Source organism: Somniosus microcephalus, chromosome 5 (genome assembly GCF_052327205.1).
Source record: "Somniosus microcephalus isolate GS21.2 chromosome 5, FLI_Smic_1.0, whole genome shotgun sequence".
NCBI lineage: Eukaryota > Metazoa > Chordata > Chondrichthyes > Squaliformes > Somniosidae > Somniosus > Somniosus microcephalus.
The window spans coordinates 181,835,097-181,855,447 of record NC_140991.1 but is presented as its reverse complement, the minus strand read 5'-3'; the positions used below and the strand labels follow the sequence as shown (position 1 = coordinate 181,855,447).

Genomic DNA, 20,351 nt, shown 5'->3' with positions numbered 1-20,351 from the left:
CTAGCTTTTGCTAGCTACTTTTATTGAGTACATGTGGACTTGTACAGCATCTTGTAGAGGCTTCCATCTTGACTGTTGCCTTGTGGGTCGCCTAGCCTCATGGGTAATGTAGTCTTAATATATATACAGCTGGGTAGTGTAGTCTTATACATACAGCTCTACACAGCTCTACTGCTCCACCTAGTGTCCACCACAGAATGACATGTTATTGATCACTACATCCTCCTTTCTTTGAGGTTTAACAAAATCAATATCAATCAACTTTCAAGAAAACAATAAAGATAATATCAGTAACACTTTTCTTAGTGCTCTATAAACATAAACATTTTCAAAACAGTCAACACACTTTCAAAGCTTTACATTGTACTCAAAGATTAAGTCTATCAGGCTCTTTTACTTCACATGTGGATCTTCTCAACACGGGTAAGTCTGATGTGTCTTCATGAGATTGTTCTGGCGGTGAATAACAAGATGCTGTTGCGGCATTGTCATCAATCTGCTCTTGTATAGATCGAGGTCTCCTTGCGATCTTCGCTTGGAGAGGGTTTCAGTGTTTCCTTCACTCTTCATGCCATAACTCTCAATGTAGTCAATGCACTCGAAAAACTGCTGGCAGCTGGATCCCATCATACAGCATAGTCCTCTCAGCAGCCTCAGCTAATGGAACACCAAAGATTGGCCTGAGGGAAGAAGGAGTATCCACCGGAACTGCTTCCTGCTCTGGTGCAGGCTTCTTCTTTTTCTTTTTCTCTTTCCACTGCTTAACAACATCTGCTGCGGTTATATCTTTGGACTTTTTCTCCTTGTTTTTCCTCTTTGTGCTTTTCTTTGACCTTAAAGTCTTTTTCTTTCTTCTTGGAGAAACTAGGCTTTTTGAAGACATGGATACCCTTTGGCCTTTTCATCCTTGATGGGCTCTCTGCTTCATCACCTGAGTCATCTGGTCTGCTTATGGCACAGTTTATACGGTAGACTCTCTTGACCAGTTCTAAGTCTTCACAAGCTTTGTCACCTAGTAGTGAATCAAGCCTTTCAGCCACAACAGAAAACATGAGATGATGCACTTTGTCTTTGACTGTCACTTTAAGTCTGCATACACCTAAGCTATCTATTTTCTGTCCATTATAGTCCTTCAGTAGTACTGACTTTTTCTGTATTTTGGGCTTTTCTTTCATATTGTTAATGTCACTCATACTGATTAAGTTTGCTTTTGCCCCAGTGTCCAGTTTCAATGTAACTAATGCTGCACTTATCTGCAGTGGGATCATCCATTTGTCCTCTCTTACTGCATTAACTTTATGTTCAGCATTGTCTATTTCTGAGGGCTGCACATTTTCTGTATCTTTTTTGATATCGTCACATGACACCATTCCTACAAAAAATGTCTCACTTAAATCAGTGTCCTCAATCACATTGACTCGTTGCCCTTTCGTCATTTTTACTTTTGAAAAGTATTGTTTGGCAAAGTGATTCTTTCCATTACACTTTGTGCACATTTTTCCAAACGCTGGGCATTGTCTTAACTGGTGTTTGTAGCCACAGCGTTTACAATTAAAAATTTCATCCTCCGATTGCTTTTCATTTCTGTTCTGCCCACGTTTCTTTCCCTTGTAGGACACAGCACCGACAGCAGCACTTACTACAATCGCATCATTATTGATTTCACTGAAAGTCTTCGCATGCTTTTGAGCTAGCTCGCTGGCTTTGCATATTGTCACAGCATTTTCCAATGTTAGTTCGGTTTCTCTCAACAGATGTTCCCTGTCTTTTTTATCATGAATACCAAACACAATCTGGTCACGAATCATGGATGCTTTGAGCTCAGAGAAATTACATGTCTGTGCTTTCAGTTTCAGATCAGTTATAAAGCTATCAAAAGTCTCATTTTGTTGCTGTGTCCGAGAACGGAAGATGTATCTTTCATACATCTCATTCTTTTTGGGAGAGCAATGTGCATCAAATTTTTTTAGCACATCTTCTAATTTTTCTCTGTTCTCCGCTGGATTAAATACAAATGTATTAAATACCTCTATCGCCTGTGGGCCTGCAACCGTAAGCAGCAACGCTATCTTCCTTGCGTCTGGCTTCGTACCGAATCCGATGGCTGCAATGTAGAGTTCGAATTGTTGTTTAAAAATCCGCCAGTTGTAGTCGACATTTCCCTCGAGATTCAAACGCTCTGGTGGCTTCAAATTCTCCATGTCGCTTTTCACAATTTTCAACAGATCTTCACCACCCTGGTACCATGTTATGTTCATTAATAAATAGACATTCTTATTATGAACACAGCTAGCTTTTGCTAGCTACTTTTATTGAGCACATGTGGACTTGTACAGCATCTTGTAGAGGCTTCCATCTTGACTGTTGCCTTGTGGGTCGCCTAGCCTCATGGGTAATGTAGTCTTAATATATATACAGCTGGGTAGTGTAGTCTTATACATACAGCTCTACACAGCTCTACTGCTCCACCTAGTGTCCACCACAGAATGACTTGTTATTGATCACTACACTAGAGAGGAGGTCTGTGAACCTCTGCCATCTATTCTGTATACATACCCATCTATCCTCCATAGATAGCCATCTATGCTCCATAGAGACCATGTGCTCTTGTGAGTGGCGCATTAGCTATTCCATGCAGATGGCCATCCTATCCATGGAAGAGCCTACAGTCGCCATCGCCTGCGACACGGTGGTGCTCATGTTGGAGATGGACTCCTCCATTCACTGAATATTTGCAGGCATCGTGGTTGCAAAACCTGTCAAAGCCCCCTGCACTTCTTGCTGCACCTCCAGGATCGCCCTCTTTCTGGATGGCCCCCGAGGCTCAGCGTCCGCATGCAGCTGAGCAGAGCTGGGAGAGTCCTGCGCCTTCCGACGAGAAGTCTCCACTGCTGTCCCTGTCTCAACTATCTGCTCTTGCTCACTTGTGAGTTGTGAGACACCAGGTGACAACACTATCTTGTGTGGGACCCACCATGCTGTGCGTATCTGCGCTAGTGCTGGGTGTGCTTATGTCTGGTGACAGTGTACCCTCAGAGGCTGGAGGACCCTCTGAGGAGTCGTCTTCCTCTTGGACAGTGGGGGGGGGGCTCTTGATGGACCTGTGAGAGAGTAAAGAGATGAGTTAGATAAGCCTTGTGAAGAATGGATACAGATACCATTATGCACATGATGACCGTTCAGTGACTGCTGACATCAGCGCCCATATGAGTGACTGATGTATGCCATGTAGCTGTATGATGTGTAATTCTGTCACCAGGTTGCTGCGATGTCCCCCTCTCTCCGCCTCCCACCTCCAGCTGCTCGGCAACTCCAGATATTTCTAAAGCAGCCTCCTCTGCTGTTCTAAGGTTTGCAAGTGGTGGAGGGACACCGCTGGTTCTCCCCCTCTCCCTCTTATCTTGGGCTCTCTTTTCCTGCAGGGAGAGAACAAGAGAAGGTTGAGTGAGAGTGATGGAATGAGTGTAAGGAATGGATGGATTAGATCTTTAGAGGGAGTCTATGATGGATTGGGGTATCAAAGCCAAGTGACCTCCTTGTGTGTTGTTAGTTGGTATGATTGCACTAGGATGAGGGTGAGTGTGAGGAGTGGCTAGTGAGATGGGGATGTGATAATGTAGATAGAGAGAGAGGGATGGGTGGACGTGCGAGGTATGTTGGGGTGAGTAAGGATGTGCCGAAGGGATAATTACTAGTCCTAGCCTTTTTCGGGCTACCCCAGATCAGGCGTATTCCCCAGACGTTCACCTTCAACTAAAGTTAGAGATAGCCGAATTCTATAAGACGCTTAATTGGGTCTAAAAGTCCAGGCTATCTCTCTCTAAAGGAAAGGAAGGACTTGAAGATGTTACCGTCTTCCAGATAGCACTTTTAATAAGTTTAACTAGACTGTAACCTTCCGGATAGTATTAGGGTCCGGAAACCACTCCCCCCTCCCCCAGAATTCTGCAACTCCTCACAAAAAGAGTGTACAGAAATTGAGTTCGCGAGTTTCATACAGAAATACTATTTGAGACAATTCTAAAAATATATAGATTTATTTAAGAGTCGACATACAGTTAACAGCTGGTGAGTCAGTTGCGACTTTAACAGTTTAAAATACAAATAGCTTACATTTCTTATTCTCAGAGATCCTTATTCTCAAATCTTAACTTCGTACATTTTTACATTTCTTATTATTTCTAATCCAGAATATCCACCAAAATCAAATAAGAGTACCTCTTGATCCCCGAGACTCAAAGAGTTAAAAACTTACAGAGCCTGCCTCTGAAGTTGAGAATCGCTTGCTCCTTCCAGCGACTTCTGACTTTCTATTTGAAAGCTCTATTATTATGCTCTTTTTTAGTGGTTTATTCTTTGAAGTTTTCTGCTGATGTAAGCTACTTATCTCTAGTCATCTTCTGTTGAATTCTTTCTAATCTTTTGTCAATTCAGCTGTTAACTTTCAGAATCCTGCCTGTTGTATAGGTGTTTCAAAACGTATCATATAAAATGGTTATTACAGATTTATCTCTTTGATGCCATTCTTACGAAGGTATTCAATTCAATTCTTAATATTGGCTTAACTGGTTATAATCAGATGTTGTGTCTACTAACTGTTTCATTTTCAATACAAAAACCATGTGATTGCTTGGTGTCATCTATTGAGGTCATATCTACAAAGTCTTCTGTAGGTATCATATTTACAATATGTAAATCAAAACCACTTTAACCAGGGTGTTCCATGCATTTCTTAGCTACTTCAATTGGTTGTATTACAAACTTTGGTTTCCTGTTTCTCAGTTGATGTTACTTTTATCAAAGGCACATAGTTTTTTAATGTTCTGTGTTTCTGTTCGAGGTGTTAGTTTTTAACACTTTACTTGGGCATTGCTATTGTGTTGGTTCCAAACTGCAGACTCCTTGGAAGCAAGCCTTTGCTTCTTCAATAGGGCCTTTGTCTCAGTATTAACAATCAATTCCAATTTCAAAAGCTTGTGTGGTGTTTACAACTTTTGTGTTAACACTTCATCTTATCTCAGAAGCCTGTATTGACAGCTTGTGTCGTTGAGGCTTTTTAGATTTTTAAACCCAGTATGTCATGTTTTAATAATATCAGAAAAATGTTCATAGGATGGTATATTTTTCTGAAATATGGCTTTTCCTTTACAGTGCAGGGGTAGGGTTGGGAAGGCAGAGTGATGTGGATGTGATGGGGATGTGATGAGAGGTACAGCAGGATGAAGTTGAGTGTGGCTTTGTACTCACGTTTCCTGCTCTAATGAGATCATTGAAATGTTTGTGGCACTGCACCCAGGTCCTCCTGACCACATCCCCGCTGGTGACCTCCTCTGCATTCTCCAACCAGGCTGTTTTGGTGTCCTGGGGAGGTCTCTTCCACCCATTGGAAGGGAAGAGGACCTCCCTGCGTGCTCTGACTCCCTCCATAAGCATATGGAGAGAGTCATCGGAGAGCCTGAGTGCAGTCATTGTCAGTGTTTGCAGCAATCCAATGCTGTAGTGCACTAACAGCACTATGTTACATTGACTTTCAAATCCAATGTAGCAATGTCCCCTTTAAAGATCCCAGCTGAAAACATGTCATTGATGACGTCGCCAGACCCGCACCATTTAATTGGGCTGGATAATGCGCAGGGCTAGCTTAATAGGCCCTATTAAGTGAAAGTTGTTTTCAGCAGCGGGATGGAGCCAGCAGCCAGGTCGCAACCCGGCATGGGCACCGCCCGCACCAGACCTACCCAGGTAGGCAAAATTCTGGCCTTTATGTCCACAAAAACTCACTGTTTCTTGTCACATTTTTGTCACACCTTTATGTTATTGTTACGGAATTTCTGATCGGAGGCTTCCTACAGACGGATGCCTCCGATCGGAAATAATCTACGCACTTACCTGCTGGCTCCATAGGTCTCGAGACTTGCGTTCCTGGGCCTCTCCACTACGAAATGCACAGAGGCCCAGGTATCCCAGGGGCGCACGCGGTTCGCAAGTGTCCCTGGGATCACGTGGGCCATGGGGAACCAATGAAAGAAAGGGAATCCCCCTTAACACTTTTGACAGGTCTCTACGCACGGATCTGTCAAAAGTATGAATGGGGATCACCTTCAAAAACAGTTAAATATTAAATACATTTTTTTTAAATCACATTTAAAATTAGTTAAAATTACATTAAATTAAATATTTTAAACAAAAATTTAATTTTTTGAAAAAAAATAATACGTTTTTTACCTGCTTTTACCAGGCGTAAGAATTTTAAATGTTTTCAGCGGGCGGAAGTTGTGCAGAAAGCGGAATTCAGGGGCTTAACGCCACACATTACTGGCATAAAATGGCGAAAGAGCGGTGGCCGCTGCTTTCGCCAGCTGGTGGCAGGTTCCACGGCGTCGTCCATTTTCAACATCCTGGTAGCACTGCCGGTAAGTAGTAGCAACCAACAAAAAAAATGACGGAGTGGTGACGTCACGCCAACTTAACACCACCACGGCCAAATTTGACCTTAGTGCTGAGTTCAGCACTGGGTCATAACCATGTCAGGGAAACCAGCGTGCAAATAGACTGACAGAGGTGCTGTCAACACCTTTTAAAGGGACACATGCATCTTTCAGGTAAGTTTGGATTTAAGCTTTTGGACTTTTTAAAATTTTTTATTGAAGTAGTGTCTTGCTGCAATAGATGTTAAAAGTTTTTAAAGTGTGCAGGGAGTGCTGCTGGATGCTTGCAAGGCCTCGGATGGTAAAGGAAAGCCTCTGAGAAGACAGAAAATGCTGCAAATATTCAATAGGTCAGGTAACATCCGTGGAGAGAGAAACAGAGTTCACGTCTCAGGTTGAGATGCTATAAATCTGAAATGACAGCATAAAATGCTGGAAATACTCAGCTGGTCAGGCAACAGAGGGAAGAGGAAGACACAGAAGAGGAAGAAGTCGAAGAGGAGGAAGCCGAAGAGGAGGAAGCAGAAGAGGAGAAAGCAGAAGGAAGGATGCATCCCAGACAGCCCCTTTCTGGCCTGGATACCCGGGATGGAATCATCCGCCTGCAGTCCCAGTGACTGCAACCCCAATTCCCCTTTCAACAATAGTCCCACACTTAACCTCCCTCTGTTACTGACCATCACAACATCCTATTGGCAACGATGCTGAAATAAAAGCCACCACAAAGCAAACTTTCCAATCTAAATTTATACATCTATTCATCCAATATGACATCAAGAAATCAATTTATCACCCTTATGCAGTCTTTTAGTGACTGTCTTGTGTGTGCCTTTGCCTATCCTGTTGATGTTACCCAGTGCTACCTCAGTGGCTGCAGCATGGCTGGTGGAAGGCTGCTGACTTTCAGTGGGGGACACAGCAAATGGCCTTGCTGGTCGACCTTGAGGAGCTTGTGGCTGGGTGTGTCAAATCAATCTTCTTCTTCACTCTCCTCTCTTCTTGGTCAACCACTGGCTGGGCAGGCTGCATTTTTTGGGTGTGTGTGAAATGAGGAAGGGTGGAGAGGTGGTGAGGGAAGGGCGGGAAAGCAAGAGGTGCATGCGAGAAGGAGGATAACATATGAGGATACCAGCATCTTTTATCCTTTCAGCCCTGCCGCTGGCCAAGGGCTCAGCCATGCCTTTGCCAAGAATGGCCAGCACTGTCTCCTCCTAGGGGGTGAGTGAAACTAGGAATGGGAGATGTGCCTCGTGATTGGTATAGATTGTTGGTAGGTGAGTGATTGGGCGTGGGTGTCGTGGATTGAGCAGTGTGTGAGGCTAGGGATGCAGTTGGTAGGAGATGGCTTTTCAAGATGCATTCACTGATTTTGACCAGTGGCCTGAGGTCATGATGCTTCTTTGGACACTGGAGCCAGGTGGTGGGGGCGGAACTGCTAGCAGTGACGGCCTCGGTGATGTGGTCCCACATCATTCTTTCTAAAGGGCCTCCTGGCCCCTGTGGGTAGAGGACCTCTCTTTCTGCGTTGATCCCCTGCACAAATCTGGAATGCTGCATGTGAGACCCTGGGTGCCCCTTCCCTGGCTTGCTGAGCCATTTGTGTTAGTGCTGAAGCACTTTCCCATTTTTTGTGGTTTGGAAGGAAGTTCAGCTTTAAGTGCTGAAGAATCCCATTTGGGACTTCTTTTTAATGGTAATTTTTTATTGAAAGGCAGTAGGGGCTGAAAGCTGCATTATTTCACTGCATTGTAATTTTTATTAATTCTGAATACATTGCCCCTTTAATTGCCCATAATTCCTTGCGAACCCCACAGCCTCGCTCCCAGAGGCTGTAAGAAGCTGCAATGCCGACTGAATAGGAACCTAGGGTCGGAGGCCTCCATTAATGCCACCAGGAGGGCATTGTACAGTAAGTTAGCGCTGCACTACACATCACCAGCCCTCAGCGCAAATTTTTGCCTGGTAGTGATGCGGTCATTTTCAGCAGCCGTTAACTTGAGTTGCCGGTAACACCGGCAATTCTCTTGGCATACACAAATTTTTCTGCCATGTTATGTGACAGAGCCACTTAAAGCAAAACATTAAAAAAAAAATTTGCAGCCATACATGTTTTCCTCTTTGCCTGAAAAATCTTTTAGTTTCACTTTCAGGAAACAAAACATGTTAACTAAATTCTCACTCACCAAAATAATCCAAAAATGGAGGAATTCGGAAGCATCCGACCAGTCAGTGGAAAAATTGCACAACTATGAAGAGACTAGGAAAGGAAGCAGCCACCCACCCTCAAACAACTACCGAAGACCTGATGGGGTGGAATTGAGTCGGGTAATTTGGGAGTGGGGTTGGATCAGGCAATGGGGAATGCCAATCACCAGGACAATGGAGTTTGGGTGGGGGGTGCGGGGAGCAGACGTGACATGATGAGACATAGAATAGAATCATAGAAAGTTACAGCACGGAAGGAGGCCATTTCGGCCCATCGTGTCCGCACCGGCCAACAAAGAGCTATCCAGCCTAATCCCACTTCCCAGCTCTTGGTCCATAGCCCTGCAGGTTACAACATCCCAAGTGCACATCCAAGTATTTTTAAATGTGGTTAGGGTTCCTGCCTCTACCACCCTTTCAGGCAGTGTTCCAGATCCCCACCACCCTCAAATTTCCTCTCAAATCCCCTCTAAACCTTCCCCCAATGACTTTAAATCTGTGCCCCCTGGTTTTTGATCCCTCTGCTAAGGGAAATAGGTCCTTTCCATTCACTTTATCTCTGCCCCTCATAATTTTATACACCTCAATAAGGTCTCCCCTCAGCCTCCTTTGTTCCAAAGAAAACAGACCCAGCCTATCCAGTCTTTCCTCATAGCTAAGATTCTCTACTCCCGGCAACATCCTTGTAAATCTCCTCTGTACCCTCTCTAGTGCAATCACATCTTTCCTGTAATGTGGTGACCAGAACTGCACGCAGTACTCTAGCTGAGGCCTAACTAGTGTTTTATACAGTTGAAGCATAACCCCCCTGCTCTTGTATTCTATGCCACGGCTAATAAAGGCAAGCATTCCGTATGCCTTCTTAACCACCTTATCTACTTGGCCTGCTACCTTCAGGGATCTGTGGACATGCACTCCAAGGTCTCTTTGTTCCTCTACACTACTCAGTGTCCTACCATTTAATGTGTATTCCCTTTCCTTGTTAGCCCTCCCCAAATGCATTACCTCACACTTCTCCGGATTGAATTCCATTTGCCACTGTTCTGCCCACCTGGCCAATTTATTGATATCTTCCTGCAGTCTACAGCTTCTTTCTTCAGTATCAACCACACAGCTGATTTTAGTATCATCTGCAAACTTCTTAATCATACCCCCTATATTCAAGTCAAGATCGTTGATATATACCACAAAAAGCAAGGGACCTAGTACTGAGCCCTGCAGAACCCCACTGGAAACAGCCTTCCAGTCACAAAAACACCCATCAACCATTTACCCTCTGCTTCCTGTCTCCGAGCCAGTTTTGAATCCAACTTGACACTTTGCCCTGGATCCCATGGGCTTTTAACTTCGTGACATCATGCATTCAAATGCCATGTGATCAAACCTCTAGGAATACATGCAACCAGAGTTGGCAACCCTAACGAAGAGGCACTCTGCTGTTACCACGGGAGGCAGCAAGCTCAAGGGCACAAAAATGGAAGAATTTTGAAGCATCCAACCATTCAGTGGTAAATTGCACAACCATGAAGAGGCTAGGAAAGGATGCAGCCATACACCATCAACCAATTACTGAAAACATGATGGGGTTGAAATTAGTCAGGTTAGTGATTGAACACCTATGTTGTCGTCTTGGCATCCCTATGGAACTCCACATAGCCTGAAGCTTCCACCCTTTTCTCTGTCCCTTTAATCCCAAGGGAGTAATGCTCACCCATTTTTAGCTTATACCCTTCTTTCCTACAGATCCACCATAGCAATAAGGGATAGAGGAAAATGAAGAAGGTGAAGAGGAGAAAGAACAGCACAGAAGCAACTACCTCCTTGTGAACTACAATAACGATGCGGATAATGATGAAGGAGATTTAGTTGGCCTCATGCCTGCCCATGAGTTCCTGCCCCAGCCATCAACAACTCAACCCTGTCACTTTCTTCTTCATTCCCATGCACCAACTCAGATACTTTCACCCGGCGACAATTAGATAGCTTAGTGAAGATGTGTTATTGGGTGATTCATAGAACACAAAAGAGCTGGATAAATGGGAAGTGGTTGAGGATGTTGTATCTTCCCAGTGGAGACTGAGGAGACGGTTGCCTATGGTTTAGCAGTTGTAGGACCTAGAACTCATGACTACTCACGTAAAGAGAAGGATGTTGGTGGAACATCACACCTGCATGCATGCTCTGAGGTCAATCTTTGAGGATTTGCGATAACTGATAGGTGTAACTCAAGTCTACAGCTCTCACTTACGGCATCAGGGAAGCTTTATCTTTGTTGTATGCACCTATGGAGCATGTGGCAGCTTTATTGGCATCTGCAGCACATCCCCACGTAGGGACCACGTCGGTGCCTTCACCTCTCTAGCAGCATGGATTGGATCTCTAGCAATAGGGGAGAGAATAGATAACACTATGCATTCCAGCTTTCAGACAATGGCAACCATGACGTATGATGTCTTTCAGGGGTTTCAGTATCTGACAGTTGCCATTATCCTGCTAATCAGTGGGAACACAGATCCAGGGTCCAGTGGGTTGACAGCAGCTGGAGTCCACTTGCCTGATACTGCCGTCACTAAAGACAGCAATACATGCCAGATCTCTGGCCTTCCTCCTCAGAGCACCACAACAGTGGAAAGTCGGTGGTGATACCAAGCTGCCTCGGAACAAGCTCCAGAGATGCAGCCAGCAATGGCTCCAAGTCCAACAACCCTTTTGTAGAGCATGAGCAGTCAACCACTTCTCACAAAACTGGCCCTCAGGTTGCATTAGAATAAGTAATAGAAAGGCATATGTAGCCACTCAGGGGAAGCATGGTGTTAGGAAAGAGTAGGTTGGCCTCTGTTCATTTTGCACTTCATCATTGTTATAAAATAGGATGTACACTGACGTCGTACATTTTTATTCATGGAGTTACAGGAAAGCGTTCTTGTAGTTAGTGCTGATTTATTCACTCAGGTGATGATTATTGTAGGAGTGAAGAGGGCTGATGTGTTGTAGGATGGATATTGGATTGAGAGAATGCCCTTTCATTGGGGAGAAGGAGGTAAGGCACTGGTGTCAAAGCTAGACTGTATTACACAGAAGAGAAGTCTTCAGTCATGAGATGTTCTCTGATGCCCCTTTCAGCAGCCACAGAGGAGTCCTCTGAGTGCAGGTTATTGTGATGCTCTCCTGCATGTAGTTCTGGTATCAAAAAAAGAGACCCCCTTGCCAGCAGTGTCAAAGTCTGTCCCTTTGTATACAGCAAAATTGCAAAGGGCACAGCAGGCTACAATTATGTGTGACACATGATCTGGAGCATACTGCAGATCCCCATCTGATCTGTCTAAGCAACAAAAGCATGCCATTAAGACCCCAATGGTCCTCCTGATGACTAAAATAGTAGAGGCATGTGTTTTACTGTAGTGCGCCTATGGTGATTTTTGGGTCACTTTTAGTGGGGTCATTATCCATGAAAGCAGGGGTTAGGCTTTGTCACCCATAAGCCATCTGTTGACATAATTTTCTTCCCTGTATAGATCAGGGTCAAATTTTGAAGGATTGATGTATTGTGACAACTTCCAGTATATATGGCATTGATGTGTAGGATCTTTTGCAGAATGTGTGTGACAACATGTACATTGAGGGAGTGGAAACCCTTCCTGTTGAAGGGGGCTTTCTGTGGAAGCTCGCAAAGCAACGTGATTGCAATCCATTTCACCCTGCACCAACTGGATGGCTCTATCTCACTGCTACCTTGCTGTGATGCCAAAGGCAATGAATTCACCTGCTCTCATGTAAAGGGCGCAAGTCACCTGACAAATGGCTGCCTGTACTGCAGCCTAACTAATATTAGAGATCGCCTGTGGCTGCTTGAAATGAGCCTGTACCATAAAAGTTGAGTGTGGTGGTCACCTTCATAGCCAGAGTGAGCTGTGTGGGCAGATGATATTATCAGGCTGCAGATTACCAGGTGAGATTAGTAGGGCTACAAATTAGAAGGCAGTAGCTGACAGCTGCACTATTGCCTCTGTTGAAGCACACTCTTGTACACATCTCCTCACCAAGGCCCTCAAATGATCGGTGCTGACTGTATATTCTATGGGGGTGGGTTGCATCCTCCTTGCTGCCTGACTCCTTTGTTCCATCCTTGCTGCTGCTATTACTCCCCCTCCATGATAATGTTATACAATGGTATACGCATAGAGAAAGTCATATCTGCTCCTGAGAAGCCCTCACTGTGGGTGGAGTGGGGGTGGAATCTGCAGTGGTCTGACCCTGTCAAAAGCAGTCAGAAAACTGCCCAGGTGTGTGTAGGTAGAACAACAAAAATAAATCGTTGCAAAAAGTAATTCCCAGGTGCAGAAAGCGCTAGTGAAACTTTCAAGACTCTTCAGGCACAGAAACCCCTCATTTCCACCTGTCTCAGATGATGCTGACAACTGCTGCGCCTTCTAATTCTCAGTCTAAATTACCCTAAGTGAATGGCAGGGGTAAAAGCAGGAAACTCAGAGTTGCAACACCACCGACCCTCATAATATATTCAAATTAGGGTCCTCAGGACTTGGTGGGCATATTGTAGGAAAGGCCAGAAAGCACTAGCCAATTTGGGAGGATCGATTTTGAGGTGTAAAACTAGCAGAAATGGCTTTCGGACCATTTTCTTGTCATAAAAACTTACTTGCCTCAATTATATGCAGAAGATGAAATTCTTACCCTTGACTCGAATCACCAAGTCTCTTTGACACTTAATTATGATTGTATCAAACTACGACATTTAAAAAAAAATTCATATTAAGAATTTGTCAGGTCCTAACCAAACCTAGACATAACCTAATCTAAATAGCCTCAGGTAGGAGGGCAAGATCACTGATAAGTGAATGTTGTGGAGAGCTCTGCTAATTTTTGCACAAGTCACTTCTAGGGGTTCCTCCCAATCCCAAACCAGACACAAGACAAAAATACAACTAGGATTTTTTATTATTACAAGCATTACAGTAGTGCATTTGCCATTATCTGCTTCAAAGCATTTGGACACCAGCCTGAGAGGTACAAGCAGCAATGTTAGTTTGCCGACCATCTCACTGAGAAGGTGGCCCTGTATCTAAGCAGGTATGCAGAAACCCATTAGTTAGTACTCCCAGCAAGATTTCTCCAAACATCCCTTTTGTATAGATTCTGAACACAAGAAGCATCGTGGTTTCAGTAGAAATCTGGCAATTGCAATTCAGGTCTACAGCTATAGTAAATGCATTGGAACTGGCATTTTACCATCACTATACTATGTGGGATGAAGAGAAATGTCATTTTGTAGCAGAATGGAGTGAACATTTTCACTATTCCACAGAGCTGCATTAAGAAAGTTTACTTCCAACATTTACAATTGCAGAATTGATATAATATTTATAAACGCAGATACAGATTTATATCTTCAGGCAGTGGGAGAATGAGTGGAGAGTTGGATTTCAAGTATTTTATTTTGTAATCCACTTGTAAAGAGGAGTTAAGCAGTGCAATACAATATTTCTATACTCAAAATTTGCTTAAGCAATACAGGTACCCAAACAGGAAGCTGACTATTCCTGGAGCACACTTCTGTGTGGATGAGAAGCTGATTAAATGACAGCGGGTTTCTTCAATAGGGGGCTCTTCTCATCGGTCCCAAAGAGGAGTATCTTCAGGTTACTGAAGTACACATTGGCACTACCACTGTTCACCACCAGTTGTTTACTTCTGTCATTCACCTGTCTAACAATTGGTGTATATTCTTTGTAACGCCTGTAAAATAAGTTTTGTATCCTTAATGAATCAAATCTTATACAGCTCTCACTTCAACTGCCCCCTCTTCCTTCCCCGCCCTGCCAAAAAAAATTTACAATGTCATTGCTGGATTTTTTTTAAACTAAAACTTAAGCCAGAATTGTAGTAACCTGTAATGTGGAAGATTAGGAGATCCCAAAGCTATTTCAAATATTTGGATACTTATTTACATTTTATTAGTTTCATGTCTCACATTGCTCCCGAGGGCACTGCTTTACATTTTAGAATTAGGGAATAGATTTTCTGACCCAACACATCACATCACATCACCAGGAAGTGCATCACATATTAAGCATAATTTCAACCTTATGCAAAGAAATGAGAATATTAAAACTCCAAGGGGGAGAAATTCAGTTGGTTGCACCACCCGTTAGCGCCTTAAGAGGGCGATAAGTGGGGTGCGAGCCAGCTAGCGCCTGGGCGCGGCGATACCTGCGCCTCTCGCGAAATTGAGCAGACATTTAGCGGCGGCGCTAAACCGCAACACCCGCTCAGCTGCGCATGCAGATCCTGACGTCATTTCAGAGTGCAACGCCCTTGGGGCACCCCGGACCGGAAATTCAGTGGCGTACCCCTCCTTTCCGCCTGTCGCTCCCAACGACTGGTTGACTGGAACGGTTCCCAGTCGCTGTGGGGACGCTATTTAAAGGGGGCTCTTCCTGGCTTCTTTGTGGTAGCCATTTTTGGACCACTCCTTCTGTGTGAGAGAGAGAGATTTGCAGAGAGACAAAGGGAGAGAGATTTCTGCATTGAGTCAGCGCTCGCTGAGGTACTTTTGGCTTCTGACCAGAACTTTGTAGTTGCTTTGCTTTTTCACCGGCATAACTTTGAGTGGCCACATACTATGGGGGCTGCAATGGATGGGAATGTCGGGCTTCTCCATTACATTGAGAGGGCACAGAGATGCAGAGAGAGAGTGCCAATCATGGCCAGACGGAGGAGGGCCAACAGGCGTCGGCACAGGAGGCCTTACCCTCCCAGGGTATTCCGCCAACAGTTCTCATACCTCAATATGTCTGAGGAGCAGTGTTTTCGGAGGCTGCGATTCAGCAAGGAGGTGGTCACTGAGCTCTGCCACCTGCTTCAGCCAGATCTGCAGCCTCAACTGAGGAGCAGGACGTCTCTGTCGGTAGCAGTGAAGGTAACAGTGGCTCTCAATTTCTATGCCACCGGCTCCTTTCAATCTGCTACTGGGGACATTGCCAATATCTCCCAGTTCGCGGTGCATTTCTGCATCCGTCAAGTCACGAATGCCCTCTTTAAAAAGATGACAATACATCTCCTTCCCCATGACAAGCAGCAAGAGTGCGCAATGGGCTTTGCAAGAATAGTGGGCTTCCCCATGGTCCAGGGCGCCATTGACCGCACACATGTGGCTTTGCGGGTGCCGCAAGAGAATGACGAGGATTTCCACAACCGAAAGGGGTTCCATTCATTGAACGTCCAGTTGGTCTGTGACCACAGACAGCTGATAGTCGCTGTCAATGCCCGCTATCCTGGCAGCAGCCACAATGCTTTCATCCTGCACCAGACTGGTGTGCCAGAGCTTTTCCAGGCAGCGCATCAGCCAATTGGTTGGCTCCTCGGGGACAGAGATTATCCACTCTGCACCTGGCTGATGACTCCGTTCCGTAACCCCAGCACCCCTGCTGAGCTGCAGTACAATGAGAGCCATCTCGCCACCAAGAACATCGTTGAGCAGATGATCGGCATGCTCAAGCAACGGTTCCGGTGTCTGGACCACTCAGGAGGAGCCCTGCAGTACTCTCCTGAGCGAGTCTCTCTCTTCATAGTTATTTGCTGCATTCTTCACAACCTTGCAATCCTCAAGACCCAACCAATGCCACCAGGCCTTGGTGCACCACCGGAGGAGGAAGAGGAGGAGGATGATCAGCAGCAGCACCAAGGCGGGAGGGAGGCCCACAATGTTTAGACTGCAAGGGCCGTCCGTCAAAGACTGATAACAAGCCGCTTCTAGGCCCCTACTCAGGAAATGACTTCTGGCATGGAGAACAACATGATGGAAAGCAACCCGCAACTCTTATAGCCGGTCAAGGCAGCAATGATTCCAAAGGCCAAACATGTACATTTTGAATAAAACAACTTTTTTATTTTACAAACTGTGTGTGTGTCATTTATTCATGACAAACTATTAGAAACAAACACAAAAAATCAATAATTAACATAACTGGTACTCACAATCTGGAGATAATGGCCAAAACACTAAACAAAAGTTATCAGACGAACCTCGGCCTTTAATAAAAACATTCCCAACATTTTGTCAGACCTCCTACTTTTTGCCCTTCGAAGGTGATCTCCTTCCCTTGCCCACTTGTCACCCTACTGCTCCCCTGTAATGGGGCCCCAGTGGCTGCAGCAAGGCTGGTGGAAGGCTGCTGAATGTCAGAACCTGAGACTACAGATGCCCTTAAAGGACGCCCTTGACCAGCTGTGGGCCTGGAGGGCCCGGCTGCAGACTGCACCAACTCTGCATGGGCGGCAGCAGTCTGGGCTACAGGCGGTGGCAAGTGCAATGTGGAAGTGACAGTGGTGGCAGCAGGAATGCGGTCATCTTGAGAGAGGACAGCACTTCCCTGCTCGACCGACACACTGCCACTCCCACGGGATAGCACCTCAGCATCCGGAGCAATCTGTTGGAGCATAGATTGCTGGCCTGCTGCGGCACCGTGAGAGCCCCGGGGCAATGTTTCCGAACCAGTGACGATGGCAGCAGTCAGTGCTTGCGTGGCCTCAATCTGAGACTGCATGAGAGCAGTCTGAGATTGGATCACGGCAGCCAGTGACTGAATTGCAGCACTAAGCATTTGCGTGGCGTCTGCCTGTGCTGCAGCGTAGTGCTCCACACTCCTTGTCAGTGCATCAGTGCTTTCGGGCACCCTTCCCAGTGCACCCATGAGCTGAGTGTGCATGTCCACCACCTGGGTGTTCATTTCAGCGATGAGCCGCTTCTCCTCTGCGTCCAGTGCAGCAGGACTCACTGGCCTACTCTCCCTCCGGGGAGAAGGCCCCCCAAGCTTCCCTAGCCACATCGCATTGCTGCAGCCCGCTGGGTCCTGGAGCTTCACCCTCATCAGACCCTTCCCCCCTGCTCCCCTCCAGGGAAGACGTGGTCCCAGTGTGGGCATGGGCTTCCTCGGGAGAGGGTGGCGCTGATGCTCCAGCTTCCTCTTCCTCCTCGCCTGCGGCTTTGCTCCCACTGGCAGCTTGAGGGCCCGTCTCCTCAGCTGGTGAATCACCATCTGAAAGCAGAGAGGTACAAGAGTAGCTTTAGCATGAGGACAGGATGGCAGTAAGGGAGGAAGGAGTGGAGTAATTTATTAAGTTGGATTGAAAAAGTGTAAAAGGCTGGTGTTGCGAGGGACAAGTGGAATGAAAGAGGAGAGAAAGCTGATGACCTTACCATTGCTGTCCCGAACGGGGTTGGCCTCTCCGGGGCGACGGGACTGATCACCTGGTGTGCCACAATCCTGTGGACGCGCGCCTCAAGCTCGCCGAGGGGATGCAGCTGAGGTGGCCCTCCACCTGTCCATTGCTGCTGTCTCCTGTTATGAGATAGCTTGGCCTGCAAGAAAAAGGACGGCGTATGAGTAAATATACAGCCATGGTCTTGCCTGGTGTGCCTCCCATAGTTGAATAGCCATTAATGTATGCAAGGTGTGCAATGTGCGTGTGTGTTTTATGAGATAACCATAGGTCTTGGATGAGTGTTGGGCATTGGGGTTTTAAGACCCTCTGGCCATAGAGTGAGGTTGAGATGGAAGGATGGAGAGGTACTGAAAAGCAGCCACTCACCCTGACGACCCGAGTGAGGTCGTTGAACATTTTGCGACATTGCCTGTGGGTCCTGGGCACCATGCACCTGGAGGAGACTGATGAGCCACGTCCCTCCACACTCTTCTGTAGTCGCGCGGCAATGGCCTCCTGCCACTCTCAGGGTACAGTATAGCTCTTCTGCACTCCACCGCGCCAACCAGAGCCTCCAAGGCTTGGTCACTGAAGCGCTGAGCTCGTTCCCTAACTCTCTCCATAGTCCTTGGCTGGAAAATTTAGGCACAGGTCTGTCCACGACGAGATTCAAGCCTGCAATGAGCTGGGTTTGGCTCGAGAGCAAGATCGACCCTCCCCTTTAAGAACTGGCCGGCGCCAGTGCGTCTGTGTTCCATTACTAACTGACATCACCTGAGCTTCGCCCGCGCTCTGAATTAGCGCCTCGCTCCTCGGCCTTTGCGCCTTAAGACAGGTGTGCAGCGCCTGATTTAGCGCTCCAATCACCTCCAGGGGCGATAAAAGCCAACTTTGCAGTCGGAGGTGATAATTAGCGGCAGGTGCTAAACTTTGCGCCTGGCCGATAATTGCGCCCAAACGGGGCGATACCGAATTTCTCCCCCTATGGCCTGAATTTGCGGTTGGAAGCTTCCCTCGAGCGAATGCCTCTGAACCTACCTGATGGTCCCAGAAGTTCAAACACGTACGCTCCTGGGCCTCTACATGTATGCATACGTAAAGGCCCACGTATCCCAGGGGTGCACGCGGTTCGCAAGCGCACGTGGGATCACGTGGGCTGGCCCAACCAATCAGAAAGGGTGATCCCCATTATGCTTATGGTGATTCCATTTACGTACGGAATCCCCATAAGCATGAATAGGAATCCCCTAAAAAACACAATTACACACCAGTTAAATAAAAATAAATTACATGTTGAAAATTAATTCAAATACAATTAAATTAAACATTCAAAACAAAAAAATTAAATTTTTTGAAAAATAAATGTAAACGTTTTAAAAGGGCTAAAAATAAATTAGTTTTAAAGGTTTTTTTATGTTTAAATAATTTTTTTAAAATTATTTTAATATTTATTTAAACTCTTATGCTGGCAAAAGAAGGCCTTATACCTGCTTTTACCAAGCGTAAGAGTTTCAGGGGCATTCGTTGGGCAGTACTTGGGCAAATAGCGAATGTTTATTTCCCGGGGATGCGGGACAGATCGCAAGTTCCGGGTTTTCGCGCATGCGCATTGTACGTGGAAACCCAGAACTTGCGGGGCACTTACGGCCACGTATGCGTCATAGGCCCTGGAAAATCCGGGCCTATATTTATTATGGGGTTGTCCGCATGCTTCTTTAGTGAAAGGAACTCCTTAAGCTCATGAGAAGTTATGAAAACATATTGTGGTTGATTTTTGACTTCAGCGCCTTGGCAGTAATCTGACAGAGCAGATCGTCTGCCCATTGTAGAACCCGCTCAATGGAATCAAAATTGGGCAGCACCAGCAACAAAGTTGGAGCAGCGCCATGTCACTCAGATAGGGGAAAGGAGACCCATCTTCAGCTCCTAATAGAAAAGGGGTAATTTTTCTGGAAATAATTGATCCCTTTTAGCTGGCAGAGTTTTGTGGTGCCTAACTGGGACTTGTGCCATCCCTCATCTAGCAAGAGTTTTGCAACAGTATTTAAAGGGTGTCTGGGGCAGAATTCCCAGGAAAGCCCAGGACCTTCCCCCCAGACACCGTCGCTTGATGTGGGGGAGGGGGCAGGCAGAAAATTCACCCACGCCCATGCTTCCCCCACCCACTGGAATTTCACCCAAGGGCAGAAATGAGGCAGAATCTCAGTGTAACAGGGTTTTGCCCCATTTTCTGATCTCCCAACTGGAAATTCACCCCAGTTACACTTTGGCCCTGATCAGATTTTTAGGGCCATAGGCCTAGAAATTCACTATGGCCCCGCCAGCTGCCTAGCGCCCAAAAGTTAGCGCTGGGCGGGAAGCCTATAGCGATCGTCAGATATTCATTGTTAGCGCCCCAATGCGGAAGCGGGCGCTATACCAGGGTGTGCCCGCCTCCGCTTGGTGCGCTGACACTGAATATCAGCGCTCTTGGCGCCGCTGCGCCAGGCGCTGCGC

At 46.1% G+C, this 20,351-nt stretch overlaps 1 protein-coding gene across 2 annotated transcripts in view; it reads right to left on the bottom strand.

The window, feature by feature from the left end:
- Positions 1-13,571: 13,571 nt before the first annotated feature.
- Positions 13,572-20,351, bottom strand: part of gpnmb (glycoprotein (transmembrane) nmb) — an 86,701-nt gene continuing 79,921 nt past the window's right edge. For both annotated transcript variants that reach the window (XM_085988465.1, XM_085988464.1), the window contains one exon: positions 13,572-14,387. In XM_085988465.1, the coding sequence (XP_085844591.1) occupies positions 14,225-14,387 (163 nt within the window). In that variant the 3' untranslated portion in view covers positions 13,572-14,224. The remainder of the gene's footprint in view (positions 14,388-20,351) is intronic.